The sequence below is a fragment of the Mustela nivalis genome (genome assembly GCF_964662115.1).
Source record: "Mustela nivalis genome assembly, chromosome: 10".
Lineage (NCBI taxonomy): Eukaryota > Metazoa > Chordata > Mammalia > Carnivora > Mustelidae > Mustela > Mustela nivalis.
Genome location: NC_139029.1, coordinates 38,704,746 through 38,726,620, shown reverse-complemented (window position 1 = coordinate 38,726,620; position 21,875 = coordinate 38,704,746). Strand labels below are relative to the sequence as shown.

Below are 21,875 nucleotides of genomic sequence, written 5' to 3'. Positions count from 1 at the left end.
CAATACTACTCATAAACATACTCATAAAAAGCTTTAACAAAATATCAGTATATCAAATCCAGTAATATGTAGGAAATATAATACATCAAAACCAAGTGGGGTTCCTCTTATAAATGCAAGGATAATTCAATATTAGAAAATCAATGTAATTCACCCTCTTAAGCAGCAAAAATACAACAACAAATAATCACCTCAATAAAAGTGGACAAGATTTATCAAATTCTACAACCATTTATGATTTTAAAATAAAAAGTATAAATATACTAGGAATAGAAGGAAACTTCCCTAACCTAATAAAGGCCATTCATGAAAAATCTAGAGCTAACATCATGGTGAAAGATCAAGTACTTTCTTCTTAAGATCAAAAATAAGGCAAGGATGTCTACTCTCATGACTTCTATTAAGCACTGTATTGGAGGTGATAGTGCAGTAAGGCAAGAAAAAGAAATAAAAGGCATACAAATTGGAAAGAAAAAAATAAAACTCTTTGCCAATAGTCAATATGGCTATCCATGAAACCCTACCCAAAAAAATTCCCCAAACCTAGAAGAATTAGTAAGTTAAGCAAGGTTGGAGGATAGAAAGTCAACATATATAAGTCACTGTGCTTCTCCCGATGCACCAGTAATTGCACCACTGGGTACTCACCCAAAGAATACAAAAGCACTAATTTAAAAAGTTACATGCATCCGTATGTTTATAGCAGCATTATTTACAATAGCCAAATTATAAAAGAAGCCCAAGTATCCATCAATAGAGGAGTGGATAAAGAAGATGTTGTGTAATAGACAATGGAATGCTCTTCAGCCATAAAAAAGAACAAAATCTTGCCATTTGCTACAACATGAATAGGGCTAGAGAGTATAATGCTAAGTTAAATAAGCCAATCAGAGAAAGACAAATACCATAAGACTTCACTCATATGTGGAATTTAAGAAACAAAACAAATGAGCAAAAGAAAAAAAGAAGGGAGAAAGACAAACCAAGAAACAGACTTAACTATAGCAAATAAACTCATGGTTACCACAGGGGAGGAAGGTGGGGTCTGGGTGAAATAGCTGATGTAGATTAAGGAGTGCACTTGTCATCATGAGCACTGGGTGATGTATGGAATTGTTGAATCACTGTATTGTACACCTGAAACTAATAATAATACTGTATGTTAACTATACTGAAATTTAGAAAGTCACTATATTTCTGCATGTTAGCAATAAACAACTGCGAATTGAAATGAAATATGAATGAAATGAAATAAAAAGAGCTTAAAAATGTGAAATGTTTAGAATCAAGTTGACAAATTTTATGAAATATCTGTATAGAAAGTGGCAAAATATTAATGAAAGAAATTTAAACCTGAATAAGCAGAAAGTTATTCATGGTTAAAAGACTAAAAATTATTGACATGTCAGTTCTCCCCAAATTTGATTTATAGATTCAACATAATTCCAATCATTTTTTTGAGAATTTGACATATTAATTCTAAATCTAATTCTAAATTTGAAAATGTATACAGAAATCAAAGGATCTGTAATATCAAAATTAAATTCGAATAAATACAGTTGGATTGGTTTCAGGGTTACTTGGTTTCAAGACACATTTACATAATGACAGACATATAGATCAATGGTATAGAATATAAAGTCATAATTAGACTACATATATATGGGAAAATATATACATATATACATACATATATGTATATATATGTGGAAAATAGATACATGTATCTACACATATATGTGGAAAATAGATACATGTATCTATACATATATGTATATATATGTATATAGATATATGTATCTATTTTCCACATATATGTGTGGAAAAGTCGACCAAGATGTCAAGATAATTCAATGGTTAAGGATCGTGTTTTCAGTAAGTGATCCTAGAACAAGTGGATATACATATACAAGGTAAAAAAGCTTTCAACCCTTACCTCACACCATATATATATATATTTGAAATAGATCACATACCTAAATGTACATTATAAAGCTATGAAGCTTCTAGGAGAAAAACTTTTTTTTTTCCTGGTTTAAAAAAAGATTTCTTGGATCACACAAAGCATGAACAGGAGAATTTAAAAACTAATAAATAGTACTTCATTAAATTAAAAAATTCTCTTCAAAAGACAAGGTTAGATGAAAAGACAAGCCACAACTGAGAGACGATATTTATAAGCACATACTGATAAAGGTCTTGTATCCAGAATATATAAAGGACTTTCAAAACTCAGTAAGAAAATAAACAAATGGGGCATCTGGGTGGCTCAGTGGGTTGAGCCACTGCCTTCTGCTCAGGTCATGATCTCGGGGTCCTGGGATCGAGTCCCGCATCGGGCTCTCTGCTCGGCAGGGAGCCTGCTTCCCTCTCTCTCTCTCTGCCTGCCTCTCCATCTACTTGTGATCTCTCTCTATCAAATAAATAAATAAAATCTTTAAAAAAAAAGAAAATAAACAAATGAAAAACAATAAAAATAGAGCAAATATTTGTACAGACACTTAGTTTAACTTTTCTTTGAGCATACTACTACTGGGAAGGGGTGGGGGTTCTAGCTTTACAAAGGGGCTTTCTGGGGGCACCTGGGTGTCTTAAGCCTCTGACTTCCACTCTGGTCATTATCTCAGGGTCCTGGGATCGAGTCCCTCATCTGGGTTTCTGCTCAGTGGGGAGCCTGCTTCCCCCCACCCCCTGCCTGCTTCTCTGCTCAATTGTGATCTCTGTCAAATAAATAAATAAAATCTTTAAAAAAAAAAAACCCAAAACAAAAACAAACAAAAAACCCAGAGGGGCTTTCTTTCAAACTTCCTACTTCATGATTGCCCTAGCCATTGTCTTTTAGTCTCTCTTTAAAACCAAAACTTTAGGTTATCAGGTGTTGTGGGTTGAATTGTGTCTCCCCCACAACTGAAGTCTGAAGGACTGAAGTCCTAACCTCCAATACTTGTGAGTATAATCTTAGTTGGATAATCAATGTAAGATGAGGTTTTTAGGGTGGTCCCTAATTCATTATGACTAGTGTTTTATAAATAGGGGGAAACTGGATGCACAGAGAGGAAATACAATGCCAAGGAGACCTAGGAAGAACACCATCTACAAGCCAAGAAATGTCTGAGGCTACCTGAATCAAGGAGAAAAGAATGGAATAGATTTATTCCTCAGCCCTCAGAGGAACCGATGTAATTTCAGACTTCTACCCTTTAGAAATTGAGAAAATATATTTCTGTTGTTTTAGCCACCCCGTTTGTGGTACTTGTTATGGTAGCCCCAGGAAATTAACACATTACAGACCAGTTGATTCCCCTAGAGCAGCTGGCATCAGGACTCACTTTCTCTCATTTTTTGTCTCTTTAGATTTCCCTTATTTTCTTACCAATGAACTTTGCATGCCAAAATATGTTTTTAAAAAAATATTTTATCTGACAATTTATTTGTTTTGTTTGGGGATTTTTAAAGAGATTTTTAAAAAGATTTTATTTATTTATTTGGCAGACAGAGATCACAAGTAGGCAGAGAGGCAGGCAGAGAGAGAGAGAGGAGGAAGCAGGCTCCCTGCTAAGCAGAGAGCCCAATGCAAGTCTCAATTCTAGGACCCTGAGACCATGACCTGAGCCGAAAGAAGAGGCTTAACCCACTGAGCCCCCGAGTCGACCCAAGGATTTTTTTTTTTTTTTTTTTTTTTTTAGAAAATCTAGTCTTCATTTTGTTGGAAATGGAAGTTTAACTCAACACACACAAAACAGAAAATCATGTCAAAAAAAATGGACAGAAGACGTGAACAGACACTTTTCCAAAGAAGACATACAAATGGGTAACAGATACATGAAGAAATGCTCATCATCATTAGCTATCAGGGAGATTCAAATCAAAACCACATTGAGATACCACCTTACACCAGTTAGAATGGCCAAAATTAGCAAGACAGTAAACAAGTTTTGGAGAGGATGTGGAGAAAGGGGAACCCTCCTTACACTGTTGGTGGGAATGCAATTTTGGTGCAGCCACTTTGAAAAACAGTGTGGAGATTCCTCAAAAAATTAAAAATAGACCTACCCTATGACCCGGCAATTGCACTACTGGGTATTTACCCCAAAGATACAGATGTAGTGAAAAGAAGGGCCAGCTGTACCCCAATGTTCATAGCAGCAATGGCCACAGTTGCCAAACTGTGGAAAAAGCCAAGATGCCCTTCAACTGATGAATGGATAAAGATATGGTCCATATGTATAATGGAATATTATGCCTCCATCAGAAAGAATGACTACCCAACTTTTATATCAACATGGACGGGACTGGAGGAGATTAGGCTGAGTGAAATAAGTCAAGCAGAGAGGGTCAAGTATCATATGTTTTCACTTACTTCTGGACCATAAGGAATAAAATGGAGGACATTAGGAGATGGAAATGAAAAGTGGATTGGGGGAAATCAGAGGGAGATGAAGCATGAGAGTCTGTGGACTCTGAGAAACAAACCGAGGGTTTTGGAGGGGAGGAGAGTGGGGGGGTTGAGTGAGTCTGGTGGTGGGTATTAAGGAGGGCACGTACTGTATGGAGCACTGGGTGTGGTGCATAAACAATGAATCTTGGAACACTGAAAAAAAATTAAATTAAATTTTAAAAAAAAGAAAGAAAGTCTGCCTGACTCATCTAGAGTAACTTTCTGAAAATGAAGTTTGCTTTCTTTCAGGTACTTACTATTTTCCAAATCGAATTTATTATTTCTTTTGTGTCTTCATTATGCCTAATATCCTATTATATTCTGTATACGGTATTTTGTTTCCCTTACAAAACTGCCAGTTACTTACCTTTGTATACATAGCATACAGAAAAATACCTCACATATAATAGGTATTTAGTAAGTGGTTATTAAACGGAATGTACTTGTATATTGGTCACATGTACATATGTGTATATAGCTGTTTGGATCAATGACTTTTAGGCTTAACTCAAAGTTTTTATTTTTAATCCACAAGTACTTGGCATTACTCAAGGCTATGTTCACCTAAGAGGGATTTTCTTTTTCTTCTGATTAATATAACTAAATAGCACTTCTCAGGAAACCTGTTGGTTTATGTCAAAACAAGTTTCTTATATTCAACCACAAAATGACTTATTAAAAAATATTATTCTTGGGGGGAGGGGGGTTGGGAGAAGGGGGTGGGATTATGGACATTGGGGAGGGTATGTGCTTTGGTGAGTGCTGTGAAGTGTGTGTAAACCTGGTGATTCACAGACCTGTACCCCTGGGGATAAAAATATATGTTTATAAAAAATAAAAAATTAAAAAAAATATTATTCTTAATTGTTATAGTGTTGTAATGTAAATATAATTATACCCATTTTACAAATGTGGAAATGATCATAAAGGGTAAGTGCCTGTTCCAAGGTGAGATACATATAATGTATTAGAGTTGGAAATAAAGTTTATTTGGCTCTAAAACCATTCACTCACTAGCCTATACTGATTTCTTATTATGGATCCCATTATGTAAGGATTATGAAACTCCTAGGTATTTTTCTATTCCCATTTGAATCAGAGTATCATAGCCACTTATTCCAAAATAATGAAAGATACCTTTCAAAATACCTACTTATTTATGCTTTTAATAATATATTTCATGTTCTTGCTCTTACTTTCTATTGTTCACCTGATGTATTTGCTAGATACAGACACCCTCAGAGAGAACATGCTGGAAAAACAGTCAACTATTTTGAGATTATTTTTCCTTTTTCTTCTCAGTAAGGGAAGTTTTCCACTATAGGATATTTAAATCGATATCATAAGTCTTCTAATAAGATTTTCCCTTATAAAACTGCTTTTTTGTGTGTGCAATCTGCACCACAAACTACCATGCTCTCACTTAGGCCTTGCTTTCCAGTTGTTATGTGTATGCCATATGTAAACTTTACTTACCCAAATAGTTTTTAAGTTCCCTAAAGTCAAGAATGGATTTTCTGTTACTTTGTATTCTTCATAAAGATAACTGCCGCTTATTAAAGGTTTACTGAATACCAGGAGATTTATACACATTTCATTTATTATTTACAATAACATGGCAAATTAGGTATTGTTACTTACATTTTACAGATGTGGGAAGCCTCTGATATAATTAGTCCCAAGTTCATAAATCTATTAAGTGACTATAATGATGAGTACTTAATATGTGGTTGTTGAATTGACTGATGTAGTAATTCTCCTGAAAGATCTTTCCATCTGGCTGTAATGAAGTTAAAGAAGACATGGGTTTGTATCATTATGCTATAAATTAATAGCTTGTGATTATGGTCAAGCTACTCAACATCACTAAATCTGAGTTTTCTGATTTGTAAAATGCAAGAATAAAGCCCAATCTATGAGAGGAGTTATGAATATTAAATTAAATAATACAGATACAAAATAATAAATGTTGATTTATTAATATGCTTGATTTTGTACCTTTTCTCTCTCCTTTTACTGAAACGTAAACTGAATTAGTAGATGTATAAATTAAGAAGTTCAAAAAAAAGACATTTATTAAAGTATCCCCTATTTTCCTTATAAATGTATAATTCAATAGCTTACTAAATGATGACAAAATTCAATACAACACTTTTTGTATGCTAACATATTCATAACTCCATTAAATATCTTCAGAGAACCATCGCACATGGATTATTATCACATGTGCTAAGCAGGGAGCCACTTGTTTTTTAGGGTGTTCATATCTCTTTTATAAATTTTTAGGATTTTATTCCCTACAATATTGGATAAGAAAGCAGCAATATTTTAATCTAATGAAGAGACTTAAATATTTTTTCATAAGTTCTTTTCCCCAAATAAGCAAGATTATGATGTGAGACAATTTTTTCTCTTGGTTGACTTAATACCACTGTTGTTCTATAATTTGAATTCTGTCTGAATTTTATGGTTTGATCTAATTTCTCTTCAGTCTACTCTGTTGCTAAATAAACAGAAATCTCCCAAAGGCCATACAGAGTTCTTTCGTTTAAATTCTACATATTAAACTTAAAACAATGTTAAACAATGACATAAAATACTACTTTATTTTAGAAATGTCAAATTAATTTTACATTGATCCTAAATATAATCTGGGGTTTTTTTGTAGAAGACAAAATGTGCTACTAAAAAGTCTCATATCTTCATCCTAATTGCTCAAGAAGGACATCTTCTTTAGAACGCACTAATCTTTAAAATTCTCTTGCGTTGATAAGCCACAGCATTTACTTGCTGATCTTAGGGTATGGTGCATGATATTTCAATAGAATCTGATGAACTAAAAGACAGCTGGGAGAACTTTTTTTGTGGATATTTAAAAAATTAGAAAATTAATAAGTTCGTGTTGTGTATTTTATAGACACAAGTCACATGTTTGAAGAACTGCGCATTTTAAATCTTCAAAACATAAGCCTTTCTTTAGAAATTGAAACCAGTTATCTTCAGCTGATGTTATTATGTGCAGTTCTCTTTTATGTTGCTACAGTAATGTTTTCTCTGTGACATCTGTGATGTTTTTGAGATGCAAAAAAATATATATCTCTTCTTTATGTGTCTTTTAATTTGCTTTCCCAGTAGGCACATTGTGTATTTAAACAACTATAAACAATGTATACCAGGCTCAGAGCCATTTTTATTACTCTCAAGCAAATTAGCCAGCATTCAGTGAATTCAGTGCTCTCTCCCATGTGGTCCTACTTGGGTTTCACATTAAACAGTCCTTCAGTCTGTCCGGATGTCCAACAGTATCACTCTCCCTTTCAGAATGGTGCTGAACTTGCTCTTTTGGGACAGAATATGTGTCTGTTGTATTTAAGTAAAATACAATATATATGTAATTTTAAAATATGACTAAATAATAAGTGGTTATATTCTAGGTATATGTTTTAAAAGCATTGAGCAAGTGAAGAGGTAGAAAACTTCACTGGAAACTGTAAAATTATCCATACCAAGAAAATAACTTGTTTATATTTCCCATGGTGGTACAATGAAAAAAATTTTTTTGATCTTGTTTGCCCTGCTTTTGAATTCTTGGGGAAATACCTTTTTACTGGTCTTGTTTGGTCCTTGTTTTTGGATTAGTTAGCAAATTGCCTATCATGTAATTGAAATTAAATTAACTTACAGTCATGACTATCTAAAACATTTTGAGTATCCATTCTTCCTCTTGTCACTATCACAATTCTGTTTCTATTACTTCAAATTTGATTATATTAATTGTGGATGTTAAGTCACTTTCATAAACATTTGCCTCATGACAAGAATTTGAAACAACAACATAGGTAGATCTAGGACCTGCATCAGTATTTTCCGTTCTCAGATTTTAATTTATATCCTTCCCTGGATCATTAATGAAAATGATTTCACTTATATCTAAAGAATTGTCAGCTAACACTTCTATGGCAGATCATGATTTTACAACTTAAAATAGTAATATGAAGTGAATTGAGAGTATTTGTTCAAAATATCTATTTGCTCAGTAGTGAACTTTAGTAAGAAATATCTAAATATGCACACATGTACATAAAAATGCCCATATAGGATAGGACCACAAAGGATTACTTTGAATACCTGCTTGATAACAACTATATGCTTTTAGATAAACAGAAAACTGGTCTCTTTGCCGAGGGCAAAATTTAACTGCAAAATAGTGACCATTATAATTAAAATACACAATTTACCAGTAAGAATAATTTATTTTAAAAAGCTATTGCATTAGATTTGATATCATAGTGGTGTAATGATATTTTGTACCTTCATACTTTTCTGTATCAACATTTTAACTTTTTAATAGTTAAAACAATTGATCTTATCTTAATATGGCAAATTAAAATATATTATTTTCTGAAGACCAGAAATTTAAGATTTTTCCAGATCTTAATCCTGCACTAAGTCTTAGCATATGCCAAAGATCAAATAGGTTTTAAGATTCCAGCAAATTTATATTCAAAACATAAATATACACTTGCTACAACCTAACATCCACACTTTTTCCACTTAAATTTATTTTAAAGAAAATACAGATTGAGTGTTTTTTCACTTATAGGCCTATGATAAATTTAAATTAATGGGAACAACAATTTTTAGCATCACAATATATGATTTTTAAAGTTGAAGTAATGTTTGTGAATAGAGAAACAGATGGCTGAGGAAACAGGAATAATGGAGAATTGGAAACCTCTTTCTAGATACTATTTTTGTCCATCACCTAAAATATGGAGGGGAAAAAAGAAGAAGAAGAAGAAGAAGAGGGAGCAAGCCAAAAATATATGTGATTAAGTAGTGAAGTGTTTTTTAAAAAGAGCTACTGTGTCTTAATTATATTTTACTTAGCAATGGAAAAGAGACTCTGGAACAATCACTCCTATATCTAATGATGATTATTATATATTATTATCTTGACAGTTAAAAATCATACCGGAATACACACTGTTACTTATTTTTGAGTGTTGAGATAGGAAATACTATGCTATTCATCATCATCAAATGTTGCTTATTTTAATAATTTGATCCCACTTATTCTTCTAAAATATTAAGTTTTAAAATTTTCATCTTGAATCATCACTACAGTATAATAACTGATTTGCAAATTAGTTATTCTAGGACTTTCAAATGTTAACATTCAATCATATCTTTCCTAAGCTTTGCCATAAGAAGAAATGCATGTTCCTTTTAAAATGGCCTATATAGGTTTGGTCTGAAGTTTTTTGGATTAGCAGAATGTACATCAGAATGCTGTTACATCATTGACAGTCACTTTTTAGTAAAAATATCTGAAGGAGAAAACTATGGAACAAGAACTAATTGGGCCCAAATGCCTTTTACAATAGTTCCAAAATGTAAGACAAGGAGATACTGTTACATTAGCTGTACACAGAATAGCCAAATTATAGAAAAATTATTCTTAAGGACCAGTGAGTTATTTTTTACTTTAAGAAATCATGTCTCCAAGGTATAAATTTTAAACTCAGGGCAGACTTCTTTATCAGCAAGTTGTGTGCATTGTACATTTGGAAGAAACAGGGGAGTAGACTGTATTTTAATATGGCTGTGATAATTTGGTTGCATTTCCAAAGTAAAAATTTAACACTATAAGATGTCAGTTTTGCTCTATAGTGAACTATCACTATATATAATTAATCCCCAAAACTAAGGCATGTAACTAAAATAAAATTAATCAGCATGATAATTGCTTTATATGGTCAAGGTAAGGACTTCTTTTTTTCCTAAGTAACCACTGTACTGATAAAATACAAAGAAGAGCAGAAGCTACACCTCCAAACATGTCGGTGATTTTTTTTTAGCTTTTCACCTATCAATTCCAGAAACTGCCCCATTATTTTCATGTTAAAAGATAATTATACCAATTAAATGTGTTTGAGGTCCAGGTAAATCATTTCTTCTTTCATAGTATTGGTTATATGTAGGATTTCTTCTTAGTACACAAAAGAAGTGACGGGTAGTTTGGATAAGGATTGGTGGTGTTTTACTTCCTCCGCAAAAGAGCTGATATTTTTGGCCGACTGGTTTTTGGGAGGGGGGGGGGGAGGGAGTGAGAGAAGAGAAAAAGGCTGTACATAGAATCATGGAATAGGCCTACACTAAAATTCTTCCTTGACCAATGAGGATGGGGGCTGAGAGAAAGAGAGGCGAGGTGGATTAACTGAAGTGTAATAATGTCAGTGCATTTTTTTTTTTTTTTTTTTTTTTTTTTTTTTTTTTTAATGCACAAACTCTTTCCCCGTCTCCTTCCCCCTCCTTGTATGTGCTGGTACTTCTGGACCGTTCAGAAGCCATTTTAGAACTCAGGAAGCAAAATATGTGCTTTTGCAGGTGCTGTGGTGGCAAGGATAACCTTTGCTCACTTGCGGGGTGTGTTACCATGCTCTTATTTAATGTCTTTGAGAATTAAACATAGTACAGAAAATTCCAAACCCACATCCTAACACCTGAAACTTGTACAATGTTTCTGTAGCAGATGGCAAAACATTTCACTGGAACCTTAATTTACCGAGTCCATATCCAGATCTGAAGAGTTTTTATTCTTTGAGACACCGCTTGAAGATTCATACTCGATATTCGGATCTATTCCGGGTAAAAACAGAACAAGAAGACCCCTTCTAGGTGTTTTGCATGCCCGGGTCCCACCCAAAGTGCCGGCGGGCCTGCAATCTCTGTATTTCGCGCCGAGGGTCTTTCCGAAAGAAAGTGCATTTTCTGTCCAGGACGACTAGCAGTTTGGGGGCGGGAGGAGGCAACATCACAGGGCAAATTCCCGAATAGTCTAAGGGGCTGTGAAGCCTGAGGTGCATTTGCCTCCTCGCAGCTGGACGCAAGGCTCGGAGCCCGGCTGTCCTCAGCTGTCACGGGGGGGAGGAGAAGTGAGCGCTGGCATTGGCTTTGGGCGTGGATTTGCTCCAGCCGCCGCGCCGCGTCCCGCCGCCAGCTCACCTCTGCCGGAGAGTTAGGCACTCACCGGCCGGCCTGCCCCTGCTCACAGGTCGCCCTCCGGCCCCAGTCCTCAAGCACAGGTCGCCGGAACCATCCAGTGGGATGGCCGCCGCCTCCTCAAGGACCGCTGCCTGAAGGCCAGGGCCCAGGGACCCTGGCCGCCTCGGTAGCCCGCAGCTCCCGGGGCGCTGTAGCAGCGGCCGGCAGGCGCCGGGGCCCGCTCCCCCTCCCCGCCCCCAGCTCCCGCCTCCAGCCCGCTGCGAGGTGCGCCCGCTCGCCCCAGCCGGCTGGCGCAGCAACGCACGCACTCACTCCGAGGGCGCCTCCAAGGTTACCCGCGGGGTGGGGGCTGGGGCAGGCTCCGGCCACTGGCCTTCTCCGTTGCTTTTCTATTACCGCGGCCCTTCCGCCGCTCCTGGGCGACCGAGATCCAAACCCCGAAGCAGAAAAGGCTCCAAAGTCCGGGGAGGAAAGTCGAGCTGGGAGGCAGACAGACGTCCGGGCGGGGGGCGGCCTTGGTTGGCTCTGGGCGCCGGGAGAGCCGGGTCAGGCGAGGTCGCGGCAAGAGGGGGCTGTGGCTCCGGCTGGCGCGCTCTGGGCCACGCAGCCTGGGCCGGGGGCGGCGCGCAGGGGCTGCAGGCAGCACCAAGGCGCCCGAGTCGCCCCGGGCCCGATGGGGGGTAGAGACAAGCGGGCGGCCAAACCTGCCGAGGAAACGAACTAAATAAAAGGAGACTGTTATTTAAGGCGCGGAAATTTGAAATATTTGGACAGGAAGAGAAAAGAAAAAGAAACCTTAGCGAGGGAGGGAAAAGAAAAAAAAAAAAACACAACGCGAACTAACGGTTTTGAAACTCCCCACCCCCACGCCGGGCTTTTCTGCGCGCCCTGAGGGAGCTCTGGGCTCAGCTTCCTCACTGGGGAGCCGGAGCTGCCCTTGGCGTCTGGAGTGTTTCGAAGGGACAGAAAGGATGTCTTCGCAGCCCCTGCGTAGATGGCTTGGCTTAGGCTGACAATGGGCAAAGCTTTATTTCGGGTCTCAGGCTGCAAGATTGTCTCCTGCCTCTCTGAGTATGTCCCTCCGTGGATTTTTTTTTTTCTTTTTGGGGGGGGGCGCGGGGAGCTGCCGTGTAAAATTACAACAGTCTCAAGATAGCAAGACCGGGACTTTCCCCCTCGGAATCTTTCGATGAAGGTAGCTCAGGGCAGTCAGGAAGGCCCTTTCTCGCTCCAGCACTGTGATCTTGCAGCGCTTCTGAACAACTACTTCTACACCCCCAGCCCTGCCCCGCCCCGGCAAAAGCCAAAAGCACCTTTTTGGGGACTGAGATTTCGAAACCAGTCCCGGGCTACGGATTCCACAATGTTTTTTCATCAACATGATCAGGAAAATTTATAAGATTACCAATTGAATTGCTTTCCTGAGATGGAATTATTTTATCTATTAATCACTCACCATGGGTAGTGTGTGTGGAGGAACTCATCGCCTCCTTGTGAGATATGTAATGTTTATTAGAAAACTACTGATTCACTACCGAAATAGGGTAAAACGAAGTTTGCTCAGTGGCTCAAAGACCAGAATGTGGCATGAGGTGCTGTTAGTGTCACCCTCCTCCCCCAGGTATAAGCTTGAATTCAATTTCCTGGGCAAAAACTGAGCCCGAGTTTCCAGACTTGGAAGTGGACGCAGTGAAGAACTGAATTTGAAAACGCTTCCCTGCTTAAGTATCATCCATCCTTTATACAGCGTTGTCTCCTTGGGGTGCTGATCACTCTACCAATTTGCGCTTGCCGCCCCCGCTCTGCATCTGAATTAGTCTCAGACCCTTCTCTACCTCAGCTCCTTACATATTCGAGCCCATTAAACTCAGCAGCACCTTTTCTTCCAACGTATACATTTCTACACAAAGTCTTGCTGAATATTGTCGAGGTTTCTGAGAGATTGAATAATGGTTTTTCATATTTCCTAGAGGGGGACCACATAACTCATTTCTAAAATACTTAGATTAGTAAAGCTATTTCCTCGAAGAGCCAAAGATATGTGCCGATGTTTTAATGCTTAGCAAATTTTAGGCTAATGAAGAGAGAGAGAGAGCTCCCACTCCCCTTACTGTGCTCCAACCTCTTAAGAATAAAGCAACTGTAGAAGTACTCCTCTCCAGCTTTATAGACACCCTATGCCTTTAGGTTTGAATTTCCTAAAGAGTAATTTTAATGCTGAAACTTGGATACTGAAAGGTTAATTAAACTCCACTTTAAATTCAGAAACATCAATCTTTACAGTTGCAACTTGTAAGAAGGGTTTTTATTTTTTAGTAATAGGCTTGTGTTTAGAAAGTATTCCATTTTCTCAAGCAGTGTATTTTGTATGATGATTCTGGTTTTAAAATCCAAAACACAACAATTTTTCCTTCAAAACATCCCAATTTCTACTTTTTTCTAAACTTTAAAATTAAATATTTCAAATTTAATATCATGTTTCTGTCAAAAATAAATTTATTCAGTAATTTGTGCTTGGGGGTGGCAGAAGTTGCAGTCTTATTGTACTTAAAGAAGGTGAACTTTAGTTATAAGTGAAAAGGATAAAATTTCTTCTCCTATATTCTTTTATACTATCATGGAAAATAAATTACCGAAAACCACTTGCCTGCGACCATTCCAGTCCTTGTTGGGGCAGGCATCAGAACCATATCCTTCAGTAAACCTTAAAGTATTCTGTTCTTTTTGGAACCAGGGCAGGGAGCTTATAAAGCAGAAGGAGGGAGCTTTCACATAAAACATCTTTGTTCATGTCGGAGGTGATGAATAAAGTATTTATAAATTTATAAATGGTAACTGCATTGAAATCCTTTGATGAAAGTCTTTAATTAAAATTAAAGTAAGTAGTAGATGCTGGACAATTCTCTTGGAAATTTGAGATTTCTATTTCACTTAATTTTTTACATTTTTATCTAAATGTATTCTTAAGAAGATTTTGTAAGCCTTTACTAAAAAATTTTGTGGAAATCAAGTACCAAATATAAGAGTGGCCTATTTACTTATTGTAAATGTTTCTATATTTATTATATTGCAATTAAGGCCCTTACATGTATATATAATTAGTTATGACCCTTACATTACATTTTTTCTTGCTGCACTTTTAATCCCCTAAAAACTTGTATTTGCATTATATTTTAAGACTTAACATTTTGTAATGTCACATTCCTGACTTTCAGGGAGAAAAAATGTGATAGTATACTTATGGTATAATTTTGGGAAATGTATTATTTAACCAATTGTTTCACTTTGTGATCTAAAAACAACAACTAGGGAGAAGCACTTTTAAGTTGACATTTTCTTTTAAAAATTACTTTTAGCTAAAATATATTTGTTTTCAGATCGCTACTTCTGAAGCCTGTTTTTCAACTATTAAACTTAACTTTGAGAAAAGGGGAAGATCGAACATTAAGAAAAATTTTGAAATTATATTGAAATAATTTCAGGTCTTCAAAAAACGTTGTCCTTATTTTGTTGTGAAGAGAAATATGAGGCACCAAGTAAAATCTTTGGGGGGAGACACGAGGAAGAAAAGAATAACTGAATCATCAATAGAATACGTCTAGTTTTTTACTTCGACTATTTTTCTAATGTTGAGACTTACAACATTGTGAACTTTTAGTACACTTCTTAGCAAGTGGCAAACTATGTGGGGATGATAGAATGTAAAACACAGGAAAACATTGTCCTGTTTTGAAAAAGTGTTTTAATTAGGCAAAAGAAGCATCAGGACAAAACATTTTTAAAACAAAGTCTCTTAAGTTGGGTTTTGAGACTGGCAAAGGGAGAAGCGAGGAAAAAGTCAAGGCAAGATAACATATTCAGGAGAAAGCCAAAGCTATTTGTAGTTATGTGTTAGAACTCAAGATTTTGCAAGTGAAAAGGATATTGCTTAAATATGTTCATAAATCTGACTAAGATTTCCACTTTGCATCCTGTGAAGATTGAACTAGCTGTTTAAAATATGACAAAACTGAATTTTAACAAGTGATAGTAATATAGGACAGGAAACCAATTAACTGACAAAGTAGAAGGCAGTGTGGGAGAGCCCTCCCCATATTCATTGTAAATTTGAAGCTCCCTCCGCCTGGTTTCCCTCCATTAGGCTAACGACCTCGTTCCTCCGGTAGAGCCTGGCCAAGTCGCAGGCGGTGTCCCCCTTATGGTTCCGATGCCCCACTTTGCTAGCTGTGTGCTTCATGAGGAACTCCACCACAGGGAGATGGCCTTCTTTGGCAGCCAAGTGCAAGGGCAGGTTCCCTTCATTATCCTCGATGTTAACATCAGCTTGGAACTCCAGCAAAGTCTGTAAAGTGTCCAGGAAACCTGCTCTGGCTGCATCATGAATGACAGCGAAACCAGTTCGGTCTTTCAAATCGGGATTAGCACCTCTAAGTAGTAGTCTCCTGGCAATCTCAGGATTTCCAAGTTTCATAACCTAGGAAAAAAGAGAAAACGGGAGAATCCTTTAAGTTCTCTTACAAGAATATTTTAAAATATCCATATCTCCTATTTATATAACTTTATTTTTGGTGAAACAGTGATTGGAGAAGACCCACCTGGTGGGGTTTGAAGGGCTCAATTGCAGGAAAGAAAGTACTAGTAGGTAAAAGTAGAAGAACTCTAAAGATTGAGTTTCTATGATGGAATATTTTAAAGGGACGCCAAAGTAGGATAAATTGATCAGTAAAATAGAACCAGTCCAACTTGTGGAAAATTCACCCACAACTCAGTTTCCTATCTCCCATGAAGACTTGCGTAATTTCATGAATTTATTAAAATAAAAGAAATGGAATTTGAGGGGTGCCTGGGTGGCTCCGTTGTTGGGCATCAGCCTTCGGCTCAGGTCATGATCTGGGGATTGAGCCCCACCTTGGGCAGCCTGCTCAGTAGGGAGCCTGCTTCTCCCTCTCTGCCCCTGCTCCTGTTCCCTCTCTCACAGTATCTCTGTCAGATAAATACATAAATAAAATCTTAAAAAAAAAAGAATTTGAGAATCTCTTGTTTGCTTGCTTATGCTCATAATACATAAAACCTGAATTATTAATTCTGAAATATTAGATGTAGATAAAATTAATTTTCTAAATAGCTACTGAAAAGAAATAAGGAGAGTGAGTTTCTTTAAACCCACAAAGAAGTGTTTCCACACATCAGACTCCATCACCTAATATAAAAATGATCCATTAAAACACAGGACCTGATATTTTCTTAAATTATTAATCTTCACAAGTTTTTTTCAAATATATATAGCTCAAATTTCCAAAGTTTTTTTAAAAATATTTTTTTCTTTGCAAGTTATTTCATACTGGCTACTGGGTGTGTTTGGAGCTTAGAATCCTTTACCTGAAATTTTAAAATGTTACCGATTGTTAAAGTGTTAAATAATCAGTAGTGTGCTACATTGTTTATGATACTGATTTATCAAAGCTAAGTTCATGATACTAGACAGTTCATGTACTAGACAGGAGATGACTGCATGGCAACCATTCCTGAAAAGAATGAAACAGTTATCCTACTCTATCACTTACTGTCTCTTAAAGTTCTAACTAGCTTCCTGATTTTAAAATGAGCAAACGAAGAGAAAATAAGATATTTAATGTGTATTTTGAGACAGACAACTTTGTCTTGTTGTTTGAGCATATTTAATAATCTGCTGAGGATGCCATCTTATTTCCTTTTGCAGCTATTATCAGACATTTAGGAACAGCTATTTGTAAACTGCCAACATTTTAAAAGTCAGAATGTATTAAAATTTGCTATCAACATACAAATAATTCATATCAAAAAGACTTACCTACGGTTGTTTGAATACATTTCACTCTAATAGGGGTCTCTGTTATGCTCTCATAATTATAAAATATCTTGTAGAGAAGCATGCAATTATATAATACATGTAATTTAGTTGTGGAAAAAAATGTAGTCTCATTAACATGCCAGAAAATAGTTCAGCATTTTAACTGGTTTCATTTATATTTAGGTATATTCATAACAAAATAAATAGATTACATAGTGGACTCTCAAATGTTTATGAAATTAAATATCCATTGAAAAATACATACAAAGTTGTCTATCTCTTTAAACTGTTTATTTAAAAAACAATCACAAAGTAAGTATGAATATATTTAGAATAAATAATATTTTATAAATGCAAACCATATAGACGGCCAAGGTATTACACTTCCCTGTTGACAAAACCCTGCTGATTTAGCCCTTCTTTTGGAGGCAGTGGGAAAAATGATATATATTTCATTTTTTGAAAATTTCAATAAAATAAACTTTTTGGTTAAAAATGAACACAATCTAATTTTTGCCACATCTACCTCTAGAGATTTAGTCACATTTGAGGACCTGGCCTGGGAAAAATAAGGGACAGACACCTTGGATCTCTGTAAAGCAAATGTGCGATTAAGGCCTTTGATACCATTCTGATTGAAAGCTTACACTAGGAAGGAGGGAAAAATTTGCAACCCAGTTAAATGAACATAATTATAGAAGGAAATTTGCCATCTTCCACAAAAATAATATTAATATTGTAAATTGTTTTAAAAGAAAGTTCTTTCTTGAGTTATGACACAACTTCAGAGTCAAGATTATGCATACTGAAAATAAGCCTTGAGACTCCTGTTTGTGTGTTTCATTATATGTATTAAGGTTAAGCCACAATAAGTGGGTGTTAGTATATACATAAGTATGCTTAATATAAACAAGATTGACAAATTGTATTAAAAATGCCAAAACTTTGTTAATATTAATCTCCCAGTCTTCCTGTTCGTCAAAAGTCCTGTAAGATCTTATTCTGAACATGGGTTAAGTTGCTCATTCCTTGTGAGATTTATATAATCTTTTGGGTTTTCATAGGAAACTTTTCAGTGTGTTAAATTTGTAGCATTGTTATCACCCCAAAACCTATTAAAAACTATTGGGTGGACAAAGAAAAAAAAAATCCCTATTCCACAGAATCTACCCGAAATAACAAGATTAAATAATTTAGTATCTATGTATAAGCTTCCTTAACACTGAAAACTTTTTAAGATCAGTATATTGTTTTAAAATGCCCAGACTTAACTTCGTCTGTTAATAGTATATCTCCTGCCGCTTAAATTTCTAATTCTTGTAAAACAAAGCATTCTAAACCTTCTCCCCAATGGATTTTCAAAAACAGCTTCAAGTGTTGCATTTCCGAGTAAAGAACAGTTCATAAGAGTACCACCAGAACTCTGATAAAGCAACTATTTGAGACTACTTTGCCATTTTTCTGTTTCTAAGCCTTTCAACTAAGTTACATGATAACTAACATTCAGAGGAGGAAAAAAAAATATCAGGTACAATACTTGGCAGCTGGACATGTTTCATTTCTTGCTTGTAAATCTAATTACTGAAAGTTAGAACATACTACCGCACAACCGCAGAGACAAAAATACTACAAACTGAGCTCTGATTAGAAAATTCAACTTTTTAATTCCTCCTCAATCCTGAATGGGTGGATGATATTACATTAACTGTGAAATGTACATCCTGTCTCCGTGCCCAGGCCACCCATTCCAAATGAGGAAAGGTCGTTTGTCAAAACTTGAAGCATTTGAAGGAAAAACACCCTCGCCAGTAGTCAGGAAAATTAACGTTAAAGTCAATTATTGGAGCAAAGCACGGAAACCACTAATAGCAGTGTATTTACTTCAAAAAATAATCATAATAATGTGTTTACAGAACTGTCTTAAAAAAACACACACACCTCGGCGCTGCTACAACTTTTTAAATCCCTACCGGCACAAAAACATTCCCAAAATTAAGACCAAACCTGGAACCCATTTGATATCGAGGATGTTGTTGAATTTGACGAGTTTGTTCAAAGTACGTCATTTTGGGGAGTTGGATCCACTTAAAGATATAAAATATGGCAACCAACTTTGCTTAAAAAAACAGTGAAATTTTGTACCCCTGGAAGCTTAAAAGCCGTTATTCCAGAAACCCGGATCACGTAGGCAACATTGTTGACCTGTTTTCCCCACCTCTCTGGATACCAACCTGCAGCGCAGTCCTTCCAAATCCATTTTGTGCATTGACGTTTACATTATTTTGCAACAAACTAGTAAGTTGCTCTAGGTCCCCCCTGGCAGCTGCAGACGCCAACTCGTTCCCCCAAGGCTCGGCCATTCTTTAGGGTCCTGACGATCGGGAAAAGATGAATTAGTTGTTTTTCTTTTTCCCTTTTCTTTTGCTCCTAACCAGGCTGCATGATGGCATCGGAGACTGACAGAAGGACTGGGATGGTTAATCTGGAGTAGAGCTTGGTAGTAAATACTAGTAAGATCAGCCTGCCAAAAGCCCGCCCCTCGATTCACACGTGATTATTCAGCAAAACTGAGCCATTGGAGAGGGGCTCCGCTCCTCGCTTTTTAACTTAACCCCTGTGAAGAATTCTGGTGACTCAACAGAAAGACGCACAAACGTATACATATTCCCGGCAAATTACTCTGGACGTAAAATGTAGGCAGAGTTGTCACGTATCTACACTACAATCTCTGTGAGGAATGTGCGCGGAGACTTAAGGGACTAGTTCAGGGCACAAAATACCGCGGAAGAAAAGACATTTCGGGGGAAAGAAAAGGCATTAACCTACCCTTGTTCACGGTGATGACTTGAGCCGCGCGAGCCAGAACCGCTGGGGCAGGTCCTCGGAGGGGCTCGGTCTCCATCCGTCTCACCGAAGGGGTAGTCCTGAGTCCTCCGATGCGGGGAGAGCGCCACGGTGGTTGGATGCTGACGTGCTCCCGAGGGTTAAAGATGATCGTCAAAGGCAAACGGGAGTAGCAGTTCCGTGGCCCTTGGGTTATAGGTCTCCACGACTCTTCAGTGGCCTCCGCTTCTCAGTAGGAGTCTTTATTCGCGTCCGGGCCGGACTGCACGCTAACGCCGAGTGGGAAGGCTCCGTAGCCCGCCCGCTGGGTTGCCGCTGCCCCGCGGAGCCTCAGAGGCCGTGGGAGCCAGGCTCGGAGCGCGTCTCCGGAGACTGCCGGGCGCGCGGCGGGCTCCGGGTAAGTCGGTCATGCCGGCCCCACCAGGTCCCGGGACTCCCAGCAGCGTGAGGAAGGAGGCGAGTGATGCGGGAAGCGTCTATGGGGCCCGGGCTGCTGGGGCGGCGCGCGGCAGCATCGCGGCTGCACAGGGCAGCCCACCAGTAACTTCCCGCCTACGACCGAGCCAGTTCAGACTTCCCACTGCAGACGCTCATTGAGCCGCCGCCGCCGTCTTTTCCTTCCTTTCCCAGTTTTCTGGGGGCCTCCGAAGATCGGGAGCGACCAGAGAAGCGCAGGCCAAGGTCTGAGTATGGGGAGTCGCCACAATGCCAGAGCGCAGACAGTCCCGTCGCCCTCCCGGCGAGAGCCCAGCGGCTCCGACACCCGGTGCCACTTCGCCGACCCTTCGCTGTCCCCCGGCCTGTGCCCCAAGCCTGTGCCGCCGACAGGGCAGCGGCCGCCAGCTAACTGTGCTCCGGAGCCGAGCCGGGCAGCAAGGCTTCCTCCAGAGCCGCAGCGCTCCCAGTGACAGTTTTTTTGTAGCTGCCCCCCCTCCCCCCAAATCGTCGGTCCCCGCTCTCTTCGCCCCTACAGACACTTGAGCGTTGTCCTCCTTTGAGCGCTTTTCCTACCCTCCTTCTTTGGCTTCTTTTTTCACTCAAACAATTGCAGCTTCTGTTGCCGCTGCAGAGATGGTGCCGGTTTCTTCTCTCTTTTTTCCGACCTCATCAGCTTTTTTTGAAAAGAAAAAAATTGAGCGCTTTTTGAGTTGAAAAACCCGCCCCCATTTTAACGGCAGAGTTTTAAGGAGGCTCGGCTGAGTTGCAGCGCCGCCGGAGCGGGAAGGCCGGGCACCGCCCACGCACCGCCCACTGCCCAGGAGGCGCCCAGGCTCGCAGGCTCGCAGGCTCGCAGGCTCGCTCGCTCCGCCCCCAGCCCGCGCCCTTTCTCCCGCCTCCTCTCTCCCCACTGCCCTCCCTGCGTCTCAGGCACGGGTTCCCACCCGCCCGCTCTCCGGCCGCCCGCCCCACGGCCGGTCCCCAGCTGGATCGGCGTTCTGCCCTGCGGAGCAGGGTTTGGCCTCCGCAGGCTGGCTAGCGGGCTGGAGTCTGCGACACGAAACCTAGGACTCCTGGAGCCCGGCGGGGGCGGGTGAGGGGGAAGAGGCTTGTTAATTAAGACTGCTGCGGAGAGCCGCAGGGCCTGAGAGGCTCGGCGGCGCTGGCTGCTGGAAGGCGGAGAGCGTGCTGGCGCGAAGCACATTTCCCCCGGCCCTGGCGGGGAGGCTGACTCGCCTCTGCGCTCCGCCGCTAGGCTCTCGAAGTTCGGGCGGCCAGGCCTACAGCTGCCGCCGCCTCCTCTGGTGTGTGCACTGT

General features: G+C 38.9%; 1 protein-coding gene across 1 annotated transcript; it reads right to left on the bottom strand.

The window, feature by feature from the left end:
• Positions 1 to 15,170: 15,170 nt before the first annotated feature.
• CDKN2C (cyclin dependent kinase inhibitor 2C) lies at positions 15,171 to 21,360 on the bottom strand. Its single transcript, XM_082688006.1, has 3 exons — positions 20,103 to 21,360; positions 19,508 to 19,647; positions 15,171 to 15,920 (listed from the first exon to the last, which is right to left on the bottom strand). The coding sequence occupies exons 2-3, from the start codon at positions 19,634 to 19,636 to the stop codon at positions 15,543 to 15,545; spliced, it is 507 nt and encodes a 168-aa protein (XP_082544132.1). The 5' UTR covers positions 19,637 to 19,647; positions 20,103 to 21,360; the 3' UTR covers positions 15,171 to 15,542.
• Positions 21,361 to 21,875: the final 515 nt, after the last annotated feature.